The 19665-nt window shown below is 40.4% G+C and overlaps 2 protein-coding genes across 3 annotated transcripts in view; both read right to left on the reverse strand.

Annotated features, from left to right (window-relative positions):
- The window catches only part of CRPPA (CDP-L-ribitol pyrophosphorylase A), a 119097-nt gene extending 116655 nt beyond the window's left edge, over nt 1-2442 (reverse strand). Inside the window, exon 1 of one of the 2 annotated variants that reach the window (XM_072925564.1) lies at nt 1836-2442. In XM_072925564.1, the coding sequence (XP_072781665.1) occupies nt 1836-2302 (467 nt within the window). In that variant the 5' untranslated portion in view covers nt 2303-2442. The remainder of the gene's footprint in view (nt 1-1835) is intronic. The other variant, XM_041714434.2, reaches the window with a different exon arrangement.
- Nucleotides 2443-15427: 12985 nt separating this feature from the next.
- On the reverse strand, nt 15428-19324 carry SOSTDC1 (sclerostin domain containing 1). The gene is made up of 2 exons (XM_002188273.7): nt 18917-19324; nt 15428-16711 (listed from the first exon to the last, which is right to left on the reverse strand). The coding sequence occupies exons 1-2, from the start codon at nt 19119-19121 to the stop codon at nt 16296-16298; spliced, it is 621 nt and encodes a 206-aa protein (XP_002188309.2). The 5' UTR covers nt 19122-19324; the 3' UTR covers nt 15428-16295.
- Nucleotides 19325-19665: the final 341 nt, after the last annotated feature.

Genomic DNA, 19665 nt, shown 5'->3' on the forward strand with positions numbered 1-19665 from the left:
TTGGAGTACATCTGTTCCCAGCTCCTCATACACATCTATACCAATCAACACAGGAAGCTCTGCCTGACAAAGTACTGGCAGGGTAATCGAGCTCCTAAGCAAAAGCACCAAATTGTTACTGTCACAATCAACTTGGCTGAACTGCACAAGAAATCAACCTAATTTTTTGCATCTTTGTGACAAATACAATACTGGCACTCAAAGTACAGCTATTTTCTCAGAGCTTACTGGCAGTAAAAATAAAGATTTTTTTTTTTTTTAGAGGCATAACAATTCCTTCCCAAACCTCACTCTCTTCTCTTTTCCAGGTCTCCAATACACTGAGTGAGGATATAATTCATCTCTGTAGATTCCCATGACATTTTGGCAACAATTACAGCTGTGGCAAGCTTTGGATTGGACGCTTTGCTTACTGATGTGCTTAGCTTTGCAACTGGCTGCTGTTGAAAATTAAATAAAGAAAATAAGCAGTATTTCTTTCATAAAGTAACAAGTGACCTGAGGGAAGCCTCCCTGGGTGGGAATGGAAAAAGAGTCATAATTTTGTACAATGTGTTAAAAACTTTGGGAGATGTTGGCAATTTTATTTCTTTCACTAATCTCCACTCCTCCCCATTTATTCTTTCTAAAAATACAAAGGTTTGTTTTCCTACAGGTTACTGCAACACATCCAGAATTCCCCTTGACACTCTGCTCCAACCTGCTGTGTTTCAAGCGACACTAGATCCAAGACTTACACTATGCTAACATTTGACAATAATATATCTTAGTCACATGCCTAGAACTCAACAGCCTTATGGAAAGGGAAAACCTGGCTGCTAAGAAATCCCATTACTTTAGTCCTTTGCTCCAACACAGAATTATAGAATGTTAAGGGTTGGAAGGCACCCTAGAGATCATTTAGCCCAACTCTCCCTGCCATGGGCAGGGATACTTCCCAGTAGACTAGATTGCTCAAGGCCTTATCCAACCTAACCTTGAATGCTACCTGGGTTCTCCTGGGGAAACCTGTTTCAGCTCCTCACCACCCTAACAGTAAATAATTTCTTCCTAACACCTAACCTAAATTTCCCATCTTTCAATTTTTACCCATTACTCCTTGAGGTAGCACTACAACATAGAAAAGATACATTTGCACCTTCACACTACATAAGCAATCAGCTTCTAGTTCAGCAACTATCACTTAAACATTTTTCCTTCAAATTTCCTGCTGATGCAAAGTGTTTTACCATGGGCAACAGTGGACCATAATGCAGTCCTGTGTATCAGTGAGTTCATTCATCCCAACATGAGGAGTGGATCATTATTCAATGCTTTTGGACATTACAAAGACCATCTCCAGTGGCAGAAGAGATAACTTTTCAGGGCTGATGGAAAGGCCAATGACTGTCTCCAATAGCTGCAGTGAGCTCACAGCTCACCAAAGCAGCCACCGCAGCTACACAAACCCTCGAGCTTCGAGGCCGAGTGGCCTCAAACATGATTTCCAAGAGCCAAGGAATGCGGCACGGCCTCGAGGCATGGACAGGGCTGGGGAAGGAAGGCAGAGGAGCCAACCGGGATGGCGGCGCTAGAGCCAGGCTAGGGTGGGGGAAGCGCCCAGGTCCCGCCCGGGACTTCTTCCCAGGTGAGGGTGCCCAGACACACCTCGTTCCCTTCCCGGTGTGACCGAGCAGGGAGCGACGGAGAGTCCCCGCAAGGCAAACCAAACACGCCCTGGCGCCCAGGGCCTGAGGCGAGGGCAGCGGCGGCTGCCTGCGGCTCTCCGGGACCGGCCGGGGCCGGCAGGAGCCCGCGGGGCGCGGTCGGAAGCCGAGCGGCGCCGGGCTCGTTACCTCTCCATGGCCCGCACCGCGTAGCTGACGAGCGGCCTCCCCTGCACGGCGCAGAACTGCTTGGGGGTGGCACCGCCCAGGCGCTCGCCGCTCCCGCCCGCCGGCAGCACGGCCGACACCGACACGCCGCCGGGCGCGGCGCCGCGGCTGCCGTGCTCCATCTCCGCCGGGCCCGGCGGCGGCTCCGCTCCGCGCCCCCCGCGGCAGGAACAGCGCAACCGCCCGCCCGCCTGTTTTATTCGCCCACGACGTCCGCGATCCAAAGAATCCAGCGCCCGCCCGCTCGCCTGCCCCCGGCGCACACCGGGCCCTACCGCTCGCCCCCCCCGCGCTACGCGAGCCCCCGCAGGAGCTCCCCGGGCCCGGCAGCCCCGCGGGAACGCCCGGACCGGGGAGAGGGAGCTGCCAGGGCAGCGCGGCACGGCGGCGGCGGGCAGGCAAAGACGCTGCCCGGGCAGGGCCGCCATGGGCCCTTTAAATGCCCGGCACGCTGGGGACTCGGGGCGGGCCGCGCTGAGGGGCGGGGGAGCCGCGCCCCGCCCCGTCCTGTCCCGCCGGGCGCGGGGGGAGCCGCGGAGCGGGGCCGGGATCCGCTCGGTGGGGCGGGAAACGCAGCGCCAGGGGCGCCGAGGGAAAAGCAGACGGAACGCTGGGCCTTCGGACAGCTCAAGAGGCTGGCTGGGAACACCTGCTGAAATGTGGTGATTGTTTCCCTTCATTCGAGGAGGGGGAGATTGGAATAAGGTCATATTGGAATTGTTAAGATTGGAACACCTCTTAAGTCATCGAGTTAAATAGTTAATACAGCATGACCGTATTTACTGTTTAACTACATTTCCCAAGTGTTACATCCATCCACACACCTTTGGAACACTTCCCGGGATCGCGACTCCACTACTTCCCTGGGCATCCTGTTTTAATGTCAGCCCTTTCAGTGAATATTTTTTTTTTTTTTTTAATATCCAACATAAACTTCCCCTGGTGCAACTTGAGGCAATTTCCTGTTCTGTCCCTTGCTGCCTGGGAGAAGAGGCTGATTCCCACCTGAGTCCGGCCTCTTTTCAGGCTGTGTGGAGAGTGACAGGGCCTCCCCTGAGCCTCCTTTTCTCCAGGCTAAGCAGCCTCAGCTCCCTCAGCTACTTCTCACAGGACTTGTGGTCCAAACCCTTCTCCAGCCTCTTTGCCCTTCTCTGGACTCACTCCAGTACCTCAATGTCTTTTTTGAAGTCAGGGGTCCAAAACTGGACACGGCACTCTAGAGGTGGCCTCACCTTTGCCAAGAATAGTAAGACTACCACACACTATTTCTGATACAAGCCAACATGCCGTTGGTCTTCTTGGCCGCCTGGCTCATGTTCAGCCACTATGAACCAGCACCCACAGGTAAAACTCAGTGGTCGTAAATTCACTGCAAGGATCTGGGATGTTCCAGCTCATGGTGTAAGCAGTTATGGCTCAGACATATTTGGAACATTCCCAAGGCACAGCCTGGTGATCACCTATCAAGATCTTAGTGAGGTGGCAGGTGCCAGGGCAAGCCAGGAAGCTGAGCCAGTGAGTGCGGGTCGTCAAGGTCAGGGAGGCATCCGACCAGGTGCAGACATAGGAGGCCAACAGTAAAGACTGCTTAAAAGTAGCTCCCAAAGCAAAACAAGGAAAGCAGGGTTGAGAAGAGGGCTGCTTCTAGCTTTTTCATAGCAGCTCTTACTAGTGGAAGAGCTGTATTTGTACTTGACAAGTTGGACTCCCTAACTCAGTCATCCAAGCTTAAAGGTGGGGGTACTCAGGGACCTGGCCCTTGCCTCTTTGGTGTTATTTTAGGAAAAATACAGTCTATGCAGGCTATCCAAAAATGATCAAAATCTTTAGAGTCTGCAAAATGCCTTTATATCTTTGAGAAGATAGCTTATTTACAGCTTTTCAGGTTTCTCTTAGTTGTGTTAAGAGGAACCTAAGAAAAACACATACAGAGACCATTCTGAGGAGTAAGCATGAAACTTTATGTGCCAGCTGGGCTGCTTTGCCAGTGCCAGCTGTGGACTGGAGTAAAATGATCATACAGGCTTGCAGAAGCATCATAAGTAGGAGTCATACAATAGGACTGAAGTGATCCCTCCTAGCAAAGGCAAGACTCCACAGGTATTCTTGATACCTGCAGTAGCAGGAAAGTCATGCACAGCACAGACACCTTACATGCAGAGGTGTCAAGCTTTTGGAATGGAGACTTTTCACCAGAGAAGGAATTAGCTAGAAATTGAACTGCCTTCCTCCCAACAAGTGTTGGTTTCATTGTCTTCAGGACAGTTTAGCATGTGGAAATTTTTTTTTTTAATCTATTGGCTCAGCAACTATATTAAACAGTTTATGCTCTTTTTAGCAGGTCTTGTATTTTCTTTTCTTGGAAAGTATTTCATTACCTAATTCCTGACTGAAGACATATATTTGTCTGCTGTCTCTTGCTGACATATATTTGTCTGTTGTCTCTTTTCAGGACTTCCAAGTTTGTACTATGAGTCAGCATCACTTCATTATTATTAGATGCCCAAAAATGATTTTCTTCTTAAGCTAGGCTCCTCTATTATCCACAATCATCTTAGAGTCTGATTTTTTCTTGCAGTAGTTCTACACAAATGCGTTAATGGCAGCTTATTCTGCAGCATTCCCATTTTTCTGGTTTTTTTCAGTGTAACATATTCTGAATTCCAGTCTCAGGTCTTCATGCATTCATTCATAAATACCCCACCTCTTGTTTGCCTTTCTATAAGGAACAAAATAAGTTATTTTTAGTTCCGTGGCTAATCACACTGCACATGAGTTCTGAGGATAGGTAAGTATGACATCCCCAACACCATAACAGCCTTCAGAACTATTTTCCCCTTCCTTCTTGACATTGTGATTTTGTATGTCTTCACCTACACGCACAATCAGTTGTGCCCAGTACCTTCTTTGTTGTCCAGACAGTGTTTCCCCATTTAAACTTGTTCATCGTTATTAGCTTATTCTGTGAAGGAACGTGCCAATTTTTGGTTCTGTTCTTGCTGTGAAGTCCATTTCCCTCACTATGCTAGGGATATTTCACTTGATCAATCCAGAATAAATTATATTTGATGGATGGACTTGGGTGGATGCAGACTTCAGTGTCATCATATCCGTTGTATATCATGGTGAGATGTTACAATCCAAAAAGCACTTTGAAGCTGCTTTTGGCTGCACTTGAACATGAAATGTTTCAGATGTTCTCATGCTTTCCACAGTCCCTATGGAGTCAAAAGATTCTTGGCTTGTGTTGATAGCCCCTGGTAATTTTTCCAGAAGCCCATCAGATTCTTGGCATCTTGGTTATACTGAACTTGCTACTGCTATTTCTCCTTTTTTTTTTTCTGTTTTCTTAGACAATGATATGGAAGGAAGAACATATTTCACATTCTTATATATTTATATTATGTTTTACCATGAGTCAAGAAAACCGGGATTTGGATGTTTACATTTTTTTAATATTCATTTGTTAATAACATGGGGTGAAGCACTTTGTGATTGCAGCTAAACTTTGTCAATATATAATTTATCTTCAGTTCCATTCCATTATACATTTTGTATTTAATCAATATAATATTTTAGTTGCTGTGCATATGTATGCATGCTCATACATAAACATTGGAAGTGAGTAAAATGTAAATTCACACATGTTGGAAGAAGAATTTTGCAGTTTTTTTCTGGATAAAAAGGGACAGAGGCAGCATTTACCTCAAAGCAAGTAAAAGCAGGCTAATCTATCATTTCTGTGCAGGGGTGTAACATCTGAAACCACAGTTGTAGTTTGCAATTATGCAGTAAATATGCCAATCATATGGTTGAAAAGAAAAGTGGGTTTTTTTCCTTTTTTTATTGAAGAAAGAAGATATGTACAAATTGGAATCAAATTACAGTCGTGAAATGCACCTGACAATTTCACTGTTGGGAGAAAAATTCATCTGTTTCTATGACTGAAACCCATTATAGGATTTTTAGAGAACATTAAGTTATGGGAATATTAGATATCATTCTGAAAATCTTTTGTAGAAAAATTTGTGAAAGAATAAAATTCCTTAATTTAAAATTGCAGTTGAGTCTTCTGTAGATGGGGTATAGCTGAGAAATTGTCCTTTTTTTCAAAATTCTTGAAGCATTTTATTTTTAATGCAGGCAACATAAGACAAATTTGCCTTTTACTGACAAGCATTAAGGTTCACTAGTGTTTTAAAGGGAAATGCATGCAATTGAAGAATATTTTGCAAGTTAAAGCAAATTATAAAAGCAAAATTACAAAACCCCCACAATATACTGTGGAGGTGCAAGATCTCTAAAAGACAACATAAAGTTAAAAATATTACAAATCTGAGAGCCCTTCTTGAAGCCAGCATGGTATCTGTAGCATTCTGAGCAGTCGTGCAGGCCTTTAACCAGAACCTTGTGTTTACAGGATTGTATTTCACTAATTTTATCCAGATATATAAGTTTTTACTTCAAGTGGTGGCAAGCCATAAAATGAACATCCAGAGCTGTAAGGAAGGAAGTGGAATGCCAGTTCCCTTTAGACAGATTTTTTGTTCAAGAAGGATAAGCAGTCTTGGCTCTCCTGAAGTCACCAATAATTGTCTCAAATGATAGAAGTCACTGTTTACAGAAATAGACACAGGTTTTTTATTTCAGTTCTGATTGATCACGAGAAAAAATAATCATGTGCCAATTTTATTTTATGCTCTTCACAGTTTTCTAGTTGTTGCCTGAGTCTGAGGGCTGATCAGCCCTCCCAATGGTCCTTTTAGGCTGACTTACATGTTTGCTATTTCAATCTTTGTTGCACAGCAGCTGCCTTGAAGTATTTGCTCTGTGGCAACAGTGGTTTCCAAGTCAATATAGTGTCATAGGGAACATAGAGCTTGAGGCCGTATAATAGATGGGGCAATGTTGAAAAGGACAAAAATATTTTCTTTCCAAATATTTAGCACCTTTGGGGAAATCTTATCTTATTTCACATTAGCATATATTTATATTTGTATTTTTACAAATATGACTGCAAAGGGTTTTTCCTTGGTCTGAGATTCTTTGATGAAAGATGCTGTAGATGTGTGGAATACTTAGATAAAGTGCTGTGCTATTGATTTGCTCCTATTGGTATTTGGAACTGAGATCAAAACAGCGTGTACAGCAAGGGAGTTACACACATGCATAACTTAAATGATGTGAATGTTGACTATCAAATATCAAAGACTGCTTACATGCCTTATATACAGTGTGTGTAGAGCCACCTATAGATCAGATCCCTAAGGGTAATTCTGAGTGCTATTTCCTTCATAGGCAATTCTACAAAATATATTTTTTAATAGCTGAAGTACAAATAGAGAATACTAATGCTAGAAATGTAAGATAAATGTGGTTTTTGAATACAGAGGAGTGTTTTCATGCTTGCATGTCATTGTAAGTATGTTGAAAAACATTAATTGCATTTAACCTCTTGTGTCCTGTGTAGTTTATATGTGCAAACCCCTTTGAGATTGTTTTACATGGTTTTGGTAGCTAAATTTCTTCTATGAATACTTGATATACAGAAGAAGTGTCTTGCTTGTGTGCTGTACAAGTGCTACAAAAAAATTGACACACATTGATTTTGATGTTTGGCATACATTTTAAAGCTTCACCCTAAAATGTTATATTTCCCCTGAAGTGTTTATCCATTCTCTATCTGATAATCGTCTAGGCCTCTGGGATGAGGAAGGTTATTTCAGGCGCTGATTAGTATTTTGTGTACACAAAGTAAAAGAATTTAAAGATAAGAGAATTACCCTATAGTATGTAATCCAATAATTCATGAGAGTGTATTTCCCTGACTGCAGGAGAATTTGTGGAACTCAGAAATGTTAAACACTTGAAAAAAAAAAACTGCTACTGCTTTGGGGAAGTGCTTTGGCAAGTAGGCAATGAGATGGAGGCCTCATAATTTTTCTTAGAAATGTCTGATTAATCTTAGACACTTGGCTCTGGAAGGGTCTTTGTAGATTGTAGGTGTGTTGGTCAGATGCTCAGTAATGCCAGGCTTGGGTAGGCCTCTCTCAGCTTTAACATCACTGTGTACAGGAACTGTGGTTTAGGGTCTTTGGCTGTCAGAGGGCACTGGACGGTGACTCTAATGAACCAAGGTGAGACATGGAAATTGCTATGGCTGTTTTCCTCTGTCACTGTGACATAAGAGCCACACCAGCCATTAGGATAGTGCCCTATCATGTCAGTAAAAAGGGAAATGTTTATTTTTGACAGATGTCCACTCATGACTGAGAAAACAGTTGCCTCTGGGGAAATATTAATGGTAGTTTCCTTTCTCCAAAATGATTCAAAGCAGAGACAGTCTATGAATTGGTTAAGTAAGTGGTGTTGAGCCACAGATGTCAAGATGCCAGTGATAAAGAATGATGTAATGAAACATTAGAAAACATATAAGAGTTGAAGTTAGATTTGGAATAAAGTTGGGATTTTCATGGCTCTGAATCTTTAATTTTGATGTGTGTATATTATAATGCTGTGTTTTATTCTTCTGTGTTATTCTCATGGAATGTTTGTGAAGGAATATGAAAGATGCTGTAAATGTAGATTCACCAAAGTTCAAGTGATGGAGACAATCAAATAACACAAATGAAAATTTGCAGATTTGGTATGTATAGGTATACAAGTTTTACTATTTATTGCTGCGCTCAGAGCATTGTTTCTGCATCCCTTGTCATTTTAATAATGGGCATTACTTTAAGAATACCAGGAATTTTATTTATTTGCCCTACATGTTAAGAATTTAGATGAAGTCAGTTTGCCAGAGTTCATATAGGAGGGATTCATCCATGTCAGTTTTTACTCAGTAAATGAAAACTGGTTCTAACTATTCCATTGGTGACTGAAATTGCAGCAGGCAAGGCAAGGTACAATCCAACACAAAACTGGACTTAGTCTTCATTGTGTATTTATATGGTATACATTAGACAAAACAATCATGTACAAGTAGTTCTTTTCCTCCTCTTCTTTTGAGTTTTCAGTGCTACTTTCTAACCCTTTTGGTAGTTGGTAAAGGGATGTGCCTTAAAATGCAGTCTGCCTTGTGGTAAGGTTTGTGAATCTTTTTTCTCTTTCCAAAGAGTTGCTTTATAGCGAGCAAAACATGCAGGATGATAGTCCTTAAAAACAGTAGTCTTGTCCTCATTCTTTCCCTTATCCTTTGCTGACTTTTGCAGTTCTAGCATGAAAATGTCAGATTGAAAAGGGTCAATCTTTTGATCCTGTTAATTTATTAGAAAGATCAAGGTTACAGATTTTTCCCAACTGCAGCAATGTGACTGCCTGTCGTCCAACAATTCATACAGAGACTCAGCTTGTTTAGCATACACTGCTGAGCAACCATAAAAGGTTAACCATTTTCCAACATACCAATCTAGCTGGATGCAAACCAGCTACTTGATGAAAAATGTTCTGTATCGTGCTACTGTTTCTCTGAGTATTGCAGTCCAACTCACTTTAAAAATTCTTCCTGGAACTTACCTGTGCCAATACGATGGTGTTTTTTCATGTGTTGTTTTCTTCAGTACTGAATGCTTCAGAAAATGGACTAAGTAATGCATCTTTCTCTGTGTGTGGGGTGGGGGGGGAGGGAGGTGTGTGTATGAAAAGGAATTGTGGGACAGGTAATGCCAATATTGTAAAGAAACGAGCCTGGTCATTGAAACACCATGGGAAAGAGGATTTGATTTTGCTAGAACCAGAAGTTTCAAAGGGAAGGACAGAAATGAACAGATTTGCAAGGGACTGCAGTATTTGCATTGACTACCACAAAGTACTATGTTCTTAAAATTCAGATAGTGGCTTGAATGGTGTGTCTAATGTGGGCTTTTACGGAAAACCTATGCCAGAAGTATTAAATTAAGCAAATAAAAATGGAAAACCTTAATATTTACTTTATTCTTGGCAAAAGGTGTTGCAAACATTTTCTTCTGGGAGAGATGTCAAGATTCATAACTAATAACAAAAAGATCAAAAGAAAATATGGGGACAGTAGTTGTGTAACACCTAGAAGAGGTTTCATGTATAACTCACTTCTGTATTCATGATGGTCTTGTTTACAAAATCAGATTACTGTAATTTTATACATGTATATGATATTTGATATATTTTATGTAGGTGGTAAGCAAGATTTTGAGCCAAATTCTTCAACAAGGAAGTCCAGGTACATGGCAGACTGATAGCTTTCTAAGAAACCTGTGCATGAATCTTGTCAGCTTAGGCAATATTCATTCTCCTCGGAAATAGGAGGCTGTGGTCACTCACCAGAAGATATGAACAGTGCAGTGGAATATGCATTTCTGTGAAGATGGCAGATTCTAAAGTCTCCCTGACTTCCCTGGTTCAGTGTGGAATAGGACAGACACACTGTGCATTCTTCCCTTTGCATGGGAAGTGAAGTCACAGAGACACTGAGAAATGGTTTTCTACCACATGTATTTAGACTTGACAGTCTACTACATTCCAGGGGTAGCAATGTTCATGGGCTTGTGCACTTGGCAATCTGCAGATGGAACAAGTCTTTTGAAGTCTTATGAAAAGTTGTGAGGATAGAAGAAAATGAAGAATGCACAGCATATGCTGTCCTCCATGTGCCATTTTGTTCCCTTATTTTCATCCATCTTCTCTTCTTTCTCCTCTTCTAGACATCCCCAAGTTCAGGCATTTCAGTATCTGAAAGCAAATAATGCAGTGCAGTAATACAACCAATTCCTAGGTACTATAAGCTGTTCTGGCTACTGTCCTAAAAATTTCAATAAAGATGCACAAAAGCAAAAGTTTCAGCAGGCTTTTTCAATGAAGACAAAAAAAAATACACCAAAAGCAAGTGTTTCTTGCTAAAACCAAAATTTTTGCTGCTTTTTATTTTAGAAATATTCAGACCTCTGTTCCCCATCCCAGCTTCATGGCCATAGGGAATCTAAAAAGGCTTTCTCCAACCCATCCCAAAGTAAATGAATAAATAAATAAGCAAATAAATAAAATAATACTCTAACAAGCCACAGATGCTTAAACTTGCTTCAGCTGCAATTCGAACAAAGTCTTTGTGCTGCAGAGTGTTTTAAAACTTTGCTTAGTCACTCCATTTCATAGTGGCTGTTCTTGTGGTAGGACCAGGCAAGTACTTTTCTCCTTAGGCCCTCTCTCTCAATTCTCCACTGTTTTATATAAAAGAACTTTAATGACTGTGCCTGGATAGCTCTTTTTTATCCAACCAAACATCAGACTTCACAGAATAGTTTATGCTTTTATTAAGTTGCTTTACAGCTTCTTCACTAAGACACTTCTCACTGGGGCTAACAAAACAAATTAAATGTGGAACTCCTAAGCCAAGTCAGAGCATTGCTTTTCCTCTCAGTAGTCAGAATTAAAAAATTATGCATCCAGATATTCTAAAAAGAGATTTTAAATATTTATGTATCAAAAAGCAAGTGTGCTGTAGTGATGTAATTCAAAACAGCTAAGGGTTTAAAAAGTGAGAAAATTATACAGTATTTAGTACAACTACTAAAATAGACCAGGGGACAAGAAATAGACAAAATGTTCAAAACTTTTTTTTTTTTTTTTTTTTTTTGTGATTTAGTATTTTTTACTTAAGCAGATGGTAGTAAAAATCACCATTTGACAGGAGTTACCATTGCAGTTTAGTAAACAGAACTATATTATCATTTCAGGGGATTTTGATTTAGGCCTCTTTTCTGATTACTGAGATATTTTATTTTATTTTATTTTATTTTATTTTATTTTATTTTATTTTATTTTATTTTATTTTATTTTATTTTATTTTATTTTATTTTATTTTATTTTATTTATTTTATTTTATCATTTTCCATTACATTCAAGAAGTACCATATTCCACAAACATCTCTATTAAAGAGTCTGTCCAGATTTTCATTTCTGTTAAGACATCCTCTGTATTTCTTTGTGGTTGTAAAGAAGTATTAAGAAGGCCTGAACTTCAGGTAATGTAATAACACCTCTTTTCACTTTTCATGTCAAACCAAATTAAGGTAAGAAAATGCAAATTCCAAAATGGAGTTATAGTCCAGTGTTTCTAAAGATTTTTCTCAGCAACTATTAGAGACTATTTATTTTCATGGCATGTTGTTCAATAAGCCTTAATTAAAAAATTAAGAGTATTTTCTTGTCATGGAAGTACTGAGTGAGGTAGATGTTTGAATATTAACTCAGTGGTAGGCAATATCTCTTGTAAATCACACTTTTCTAGTGTGTCAGTCCACATAACTCACAGAAGGAGTGAACTGAAAGGCTGGATGTCTTTCAGAAAGATGCATGGGCAGGCTTTTTTTTTGTGGGGGCGATGTTCAGGCAAAATTAGCAAATCCAGTGACAGAATGTCTGCTTAGCTCATAAATCTCTAGAGAATTTTCAAGTTTAGCCTGGAGTGATGTTTATATGTATGTCAATGAACTTAAAATCAAAGTCCCTTGCCTGGCCTCTGGGAAAGGAAATGCATCATGAGAATAGGATACCTTCCAACTCTAAGGATTCCATATAATTTTCAACTGAACACCTCCAGGTTAATACTGTAGCAACAAGACTCTCACAGTGGAATGTATTGAACAGTCCTTTCTTGATTAATGTTGTACTTCTTCAGGAAGGATATAAAGGTCAAGGTTAGAAGGACTAGAGTTATTTACTAGCAGAAATCTTTTAGGTATTTTGAAGGCTGTTATTCAAATGTCTGCTTTATTTCCAAACAAATGACTGAGTTTGGATTGGGTGATTTTGATTCCAAGGCTGCTGGAAAGGCGAGAGCAGCAGATTTGTTACTATTATTAAATAACTGAATAAATAAACTTGTTAAGGACCTTTCTAGTCTAGATTGCAAATGTCAGGCCCTTATGACTTCCACAGTTGATAAATGTCTTAATGACACATACTATCTACCACTGCCTCTAAGAAGTGTGCCTCTGAGTGCCTCCATGCTATCAAAACAATCAGCATCTGGCTAAGTTTGTTTCTAGTAATGTCTAAGAAAAATTGATTTCCACTCATTATAAAACAATTTACCCCTTAGCTGAGAGCAGATTTCATCAACTCAAAAGTAGTGAAATAGTGATGGCAGATTAACAGATTATTTCTAATTTATTCACTTTTAGTTTTCTAAAGAAGCAAGTATGAGAAATTATAAAATTATTAGGTTCTTTTTTAGATATTTGAAATGCTTTGTAAGAAAGCATTTGGAATTCTGATCTGTCTATATGATTGCATATCATTGAGAAAGTCAGCTTCTGTATAATTTAGTGTAATAAATCTAGACTATTTATAGTCTAATGCATAAAAAAAATTATCTAATCTGGCCTCTACACTGTACTTTTTCAAAACATTCACCTACTTCTTCTATCTATTTGACTTAATACTTTAGGTGAAGTTTTTAACATGTTTGTATTTTCTTTTTAACTCGGAAGCAAACTTGAGATGTATGATGTCTAAAATTATTTCAGTTTAAACAATACTCTTTCACTGAGTTTTTGACCACTGACCTCCACAAGAGCAATGGCCCATATCCTACCCACTGCAACTTTACATGTTAGAGATTCTCCTCAAGAAACTAGTTAGATGTCAATTTAGTTAGAGTAACGCCTTTTGTCTGGATCCTTGGATGCAGCCCTGCGAGTTCACATGTAACAGGATGAAACAGAAGACAGATTGTATAGGCTACACTGAAGCATTCTGAGCTACAAGTTGCATCAGAGAGTAACGTTATTCCTTCAGAAAATTCTACATTAACATATTTATAGTGCTGCTTTCCTGCAGATCTCTCCCACAAAAGGCCAGTCATGGCCAAAGAAGCAAACTTAGCTAACTCAGGTGGCATGTCAAAGTTGTTGCTGATGGACACAGCTCCTGCTGGTTTCCCTCATGTTCTCTCAAATATACCAGACTTACAAATGGGCCCCATGGTCTTTCTATAGCATGTCCAGCAAAATTTCACAAAGTCATTTTAGCAGAAGTGTGTCAGATTATTCCTCTTTGGGTAGTTCTGCTTAAAAGGACAATCTTGAATATATTATCCCTATTTCTAAATGTAAACTGATATTAAACATGTTGTTTTTGGTTTTTTTTCCCACAGTCCAGCTTCACTGATTGAAGAAGAGTTATGAGCAAGATGTGCAGTTTTTTCACCCTTCTTATTTCTAGAAGTTAAACACAGAACAGGTAGAGCAGCTTTACTGATTTTTAGTGACTGTTGGCATTGAAATTGGTTATATTTCAGTTCATTATCTCCATATTTTGTTTTATCATCTTGAACAAGTAGCTGGCTAGCAATTTAAAAATGTTTAGCATTTGGGAAAAAATCTTCTATCATGAAATGATTGAACAAGACTGTAATGTCTGTTAAAATGAAAAAAAAGTCTCTAAGTCTGCTGAACTGATATGCCTAGCAGCAGTGTCATTTCAGTTCTTTCCCTGCTAACTCCTTTATTCACCATCTCTTCTTTTATGCTTAAAAGAAGCACCTTTAAGATCAGAGAATTTAAGTATAAATGGTCTCTGGTCCATTAATTTGGATATTTTCAGTCACAAAACTGAATTTGAAACAACTAGTTCATCAATGCCATGGGGGCTTTTAACTGTACTACATAGTGTGGATCACTTAAAATTGAATAAAAAAGCGTATCTCTCTTTTACATATGGCAAATTTTAAAGTGAATTCTTGAAAGTAACTTTGAGGAAAAAACATTACATTTTGTCAATAAAAATTAGGATTCAGTAAGTCAAGTCAGGCAGCAGCAGTGATTTTCAAACAGTTCTACATTAATGACCAAGATCTCTGCCAAGAACTTCATGAAGAATCTTTTGGAATTAAAATGCAAAATAGGATGAGATAAAAAGAAGGTCAAAGAGAACTTGGGTGAGACCTTATCAGGTAAGATTTTTCATTACTCTCCTCTTGTGTAATTTTTACTTCAGGTGCAAATGGATTGTAAAAGTTAATGATTTAAGAACAGCACAATCCCATGATGAAATCGTGCCCATAGTGTTTAAATACATCTTGAAAGATTGAGAACAAGTGATTCATGCACTATGTGTTGAAAAGTAGATTAATTACTAATTTTCTGATACATTCTATAAGAATCTATGAATAAAAGTGCAGGATTCTATTGGTTCTATAGAAAAAATGAAACCATATGTAATTTATGCCATTATACTGACTTGATCATTACTAATGAAAAGAAAAAAAATGGCAATGTCTCACTAGCTCGTAAAATTTCTCAAATACACACTTCTTCTGAGTTGTAGAGGTTGAGAATTGTTAAATAAGGACCTGACTTGGACCATTAATAAGCACCATCTGTTAAATGGTTATATAAGATTTTTACATTGAGAAAGATTATTTCTATGTTAAATTTTATGGATAGACTTTTTTAAACCAAATAATATTCTCCCTTTTTTAAGTTTAAGCGTTGTGACTGGTTAAAATGTGTGCATTTCCATATAGAGAGCCAGACAATACAGTTTTTTAGCAGTGTTTATTTTTGTAAAAAAAGCAAAAAGAAACCAATGAATTTGAAAGGAAGTCATATCTGTCTTTTGATTGCACATTTTTTAAACAAAAATAATACAAGATGAAGAATGAAAAATACAGATTTATGTTGCTATGTCAAAATAACACCTAAGACTAGGAATGTTTAAAATTAAAATATATATACCTAAATGCTAAAATGTCTATTTTACATTATCTACAAAATGTATGTTCTAATCCAGCCCCAAATCATAGGAAAATACTTTGATACATATGAAAAGCTATAAACATAAGGAAATTTTGGAGGGAAATACACATAAAAGCTCATTAAATAATTACAACAACAAATAAATAGTTTGTTCAGCTTTACTTTTTGATTGCTGCCATGCATATTTTAATTTTTGGTATACTGAGATAAGAGAAATGAGCATGCAAAGCACTTTTTTTTAGAATTAATCTGAAAGCAGATACAATGTGTTGTATTTTAAGCTGTTGTCAGAAGATCATAAAACATGATATAAAAGGCAATAGATGTGATAAATGTTCTCAGGAAAACACACAACAAAGCATCATTTTACAAAATTGACTTCAGTGAATACTCTTGGCAAATTTTCTTGGCTTCCATGGCTGGAGAAATTGTAAAAGTTTATAGTGTGGTTTTGGAAGGCTTGTATTATTTCCAATCTTGAGCATTTGGAAAATCACCCAAAAAGTCCATATGCTGAGAATGCCCCTTTCGATTTTGGTCAAAGCAATAAGCATGTAGTGTCAACTGAGAACACAGCAATGGCAGACTTGTCTTTAAGCAGTCAAAATGGTAAAGGAAATGGTTACAGGTGAGTTCAATTTTGGCACAAGGAGAGGGAGATGAGAGAGCAGAAAATAGTTGACTTCTAACTTGTACTATGCTTGCTGGATTTACTGGCTCTTTTCCTTTCTTTGTGGTGCTGGATGGGTTTTGCTTGAGAGGTTCCCTCAAAGTTGTGGCTGGACTCATTGTGCTGCCTGGTGTATCGCTTGCACTTGCAGGCCGTGACCACAGTTATTTTGTAGGTTCTTATACTTCCATCCTGGCACTGAAGCTGGATCCTCTGAGTGCGAGTTTTGTCGTTGACACATCTCCACTCCTGAGAGCTCCGCCTGCTCCAGTACTTGGTTCCGTAACCTCCTCCAATCCAGTTGGGCAGCAGTGGCAAAGGGAGGCATTCACCAGCACACACCAGTTCTTTCAGGGGGTTAATGCTGGTGCACTGGCCATCTGAGATGTACTTGGTGGATCTCAGTTCTCGACAGCCAACTTGAACACGATCTGCGGAATGTATAGAACAAGAAGCACTGAGATTCAGAATGGAGTGATTTCTTTAACCAGTCATTTTCACATTAACCAGGTATGTTTTACAGAAGTTAAAGTAGGCTGTAATCTTTACAGGACATCTCTTTACTCTTGTGTCCCCCAGCACAAGGGCCTCAAGTGCTGATGGTATCTCTGGATAATACCACAGCATAAAGAAATCCTAATGACGTGCACTTCAGCAGTTGTGGTAGAAGAGGCAATTTTATTCTCTATACTTCTTCTCAGGGACATACCTTTTAGAAGAGAAAAAATGCCCCAAGGGAAGAAATGTTTCCTGCTCGTTCTCAATCTAGGGAATCTGCTCTGTGATGTTTACAACAATTATGTTGGATCATTAGCAAGGGGGAAAAAATTGCTTTGGAAACAGTTGAAATGCTTTTAAATTAATTTCAAACAGTGTGTTTCTTCTCATTCCATTGTTACAGTGGACTGAACTCTTCCATGAACTCTGCGGCTGTGAGCAGACACTGCAGAAGTGGTAACAGCTGAAGTTACCAACGAATGGGGTTCTGCCCATGAAGTTTGAATGATTAGCAGTAACAATTTCAGAGGGGTCCTTTCACCCTCAAGAGAGCACCATCTGTGTAACAGTAGTCTGTAGTCTGTATATTATACGTAGCATAGAGGGTCCTGCAAATTCTCTCAGGCAGCTGACAGAGTCAACATGCAGAGCTTCTCACACAGACATGTTTGTACCCGTCTCTATGTGTGGCTCTGCACCCTACAATAAACACAACTGTTTATTTCAGTAATTATACTTTGAAATAAACGCCCACAGTGTGCTTAATTTTAATGAGCAATCTTTACTGTCTGTGCTCTCCCTCTTTCCGAAGGACAATTACGGCACAGACAATGCAATTAACTAACGCTTTTAAAATAGAAGTAATTACTAGAAACATTTCAGAATGAATCATAAAAGACTTTGAAGGTACATCTACATATCACAGCTACAAGCTGCTTCTGTTTCTACTTGGATTTTTGGAAGCAAATTCTGAACTGGGCACTGCGTTAAGATTGCTTCACCCTGTCCTCTGTGTCTCAGGGTGGGCAGGCAGAGGGGACTGTAAATCTGCAGGCTGATCCCAGGGAATATTGACGGGGCTGCTCTACTGCCTGCTTTGCAGAAAAGATTCAAGCTTGCCTTCCTGCAGCTGCACTCAGGAATGTACTTGGAAGCATCTGGTCACAGATCTAAGTTTGTCTTTCCTTCTGTTTTTCTGTCTTCCCCGGCTCAGCTTTTCACCAGTGACAGCTCAGTGACAATGAATACCTACTGAGCTCTCCCAGTAATCTCATAATGATGAGACGTTTCCTGTGCATTTAAACCCTTAGCATTCTTAGAAGCTGACACACCTGGCTTAGCTGAAAGGTATCGGTGTCACTTGTTGCCTTCACTTTCCAGGGATGACTATTTTTATCAAGTTGCTGTGGGTGGGTTGGTGTGTGTGTATGTTTCTCTATCTGGATTTCTTCTGCAAGGGAGGGAACACATAAAATCAGCAGGTTTCCAGATCCCCACGTATCTGACTTATATACATAAAACTCAGAAGGAAAAGACTGGATATAAAAAAGGCAAGTTAGAGCAGAGATCATAGGTAAATTACAAGCTGATTTGTTTACTTTTGCTGGAGGTGTTAAGCGGGTAAGTACTACGGCAGGAAGTAAAACTAAACAGCGGGAACAAAATTCAGAGTTTTTTATTGCACTTGAAAAGTAGCCCAGACACCTCCCCTACCCGCAGTGGGAGGTGAGTCAAAAAAGCGAGCGCTCTGGAAATGCCTCTCTCTCCTCTTTCTTTATCTCGCTTCCCTGCCGGGTAGATGCCATAGAACTCGGCATTCCTGGATGAACCTCCCTCAGGAAGTAACCTGCCCGAGAGAGCCGGTCCTACAGGACTTCCCAGCACGGGGGTGGGAGGGCGGCTGGCTCGGAGGCCGCCCGGCGAGGCAGATCCCGGCCCGGAGCCAGCAGCATTTCCCCGGGGCCCGGCTTCCCCCGGGCGCCGGGTCCCCGGAGCGCCGCGCTCGGGCTGGGGGCCGGGGCGCTGCCACGGGATGCGCGGCTCCGGCCGGGGCTCCGCTCCCGCTCCCGGGGCCGGGCCGGGCCGGGCGGGGCTGCCGCCCACGGCTGCGGAGGAAGTGCCGCCGGTGGGATACTCACTGTTACGGTCGGATCCAGTGCTGGTGTAGTGCCTGCCTCCGTTCCTAGCTTGATTCAACGTGCTGTTGCTACTTGGGCTCGCCGCAGCCGGTTTAACAACGTGAGAATAAAGTATCTCTGTGGCATCGTTCTTGAAAGCCAAGTAGCTTCTCGTGAAGATGCAAGCCAGGAGAAAGACATAGAAGTGAATGGCAGGGAGAAGCATGGCTGGTTCAGGCTGTCTGACAACGCTCGATGAAATCTTTTCCTTCTGCTTCTTCTGTGTAACTGAAATTGCTCTTGCAGGTTTCCTTTATATATTCAGAGGGGTTTGGCATTCATTCAGGTGTAAAGTTGTGGACAGCTTCAGAATGAAAACCCACAAAAGGGGTTGGGTCCCTACATGAGCTGCGAAGACCTTTCACCAATAGGAGAGAAGACTGCAGTAAAGGAGGAGTTATATGCACTAATTGCAGGATTCCTATTTGGGGCTTTTGAGGGTATCAGAAAACTCTTAGGAACCAGCACACAGCAGCATTCAGGCTGAGAGCTAGAGACTGCCGGCTCTGTCCTGCCATTCCGTATGGTCCTGCATGCCTGACACTGTGGTGTGATGTGACTAACACAGTATCAGAATGAATCTTTCCTGCCCAGCTTATGCAAAGTTATGTACCCTCTTCTCAAACTGAGATGAGCTCTATAAGGATGCAAAATTTATAGAACTTACAGAAGACTGCTAGTTACACAAATATTGTCTGCAATATACCAAA

The sequence above is a fragment of the Taeniopygia guttata genome, chromosome 2, assembly GCF_048771995.1.
Source record: "Taeniopygia guttata chromosome 2, bTaeGut7.mat, whole genome shotgun sequence".
NCBI classification, from domain to species: domain Eukaryota; kingdom Metazoa; phylum Chordata; class Aves; order Passeriformes; family Estrildidae; genus Taeniopygia; species Taeniopygia guttata.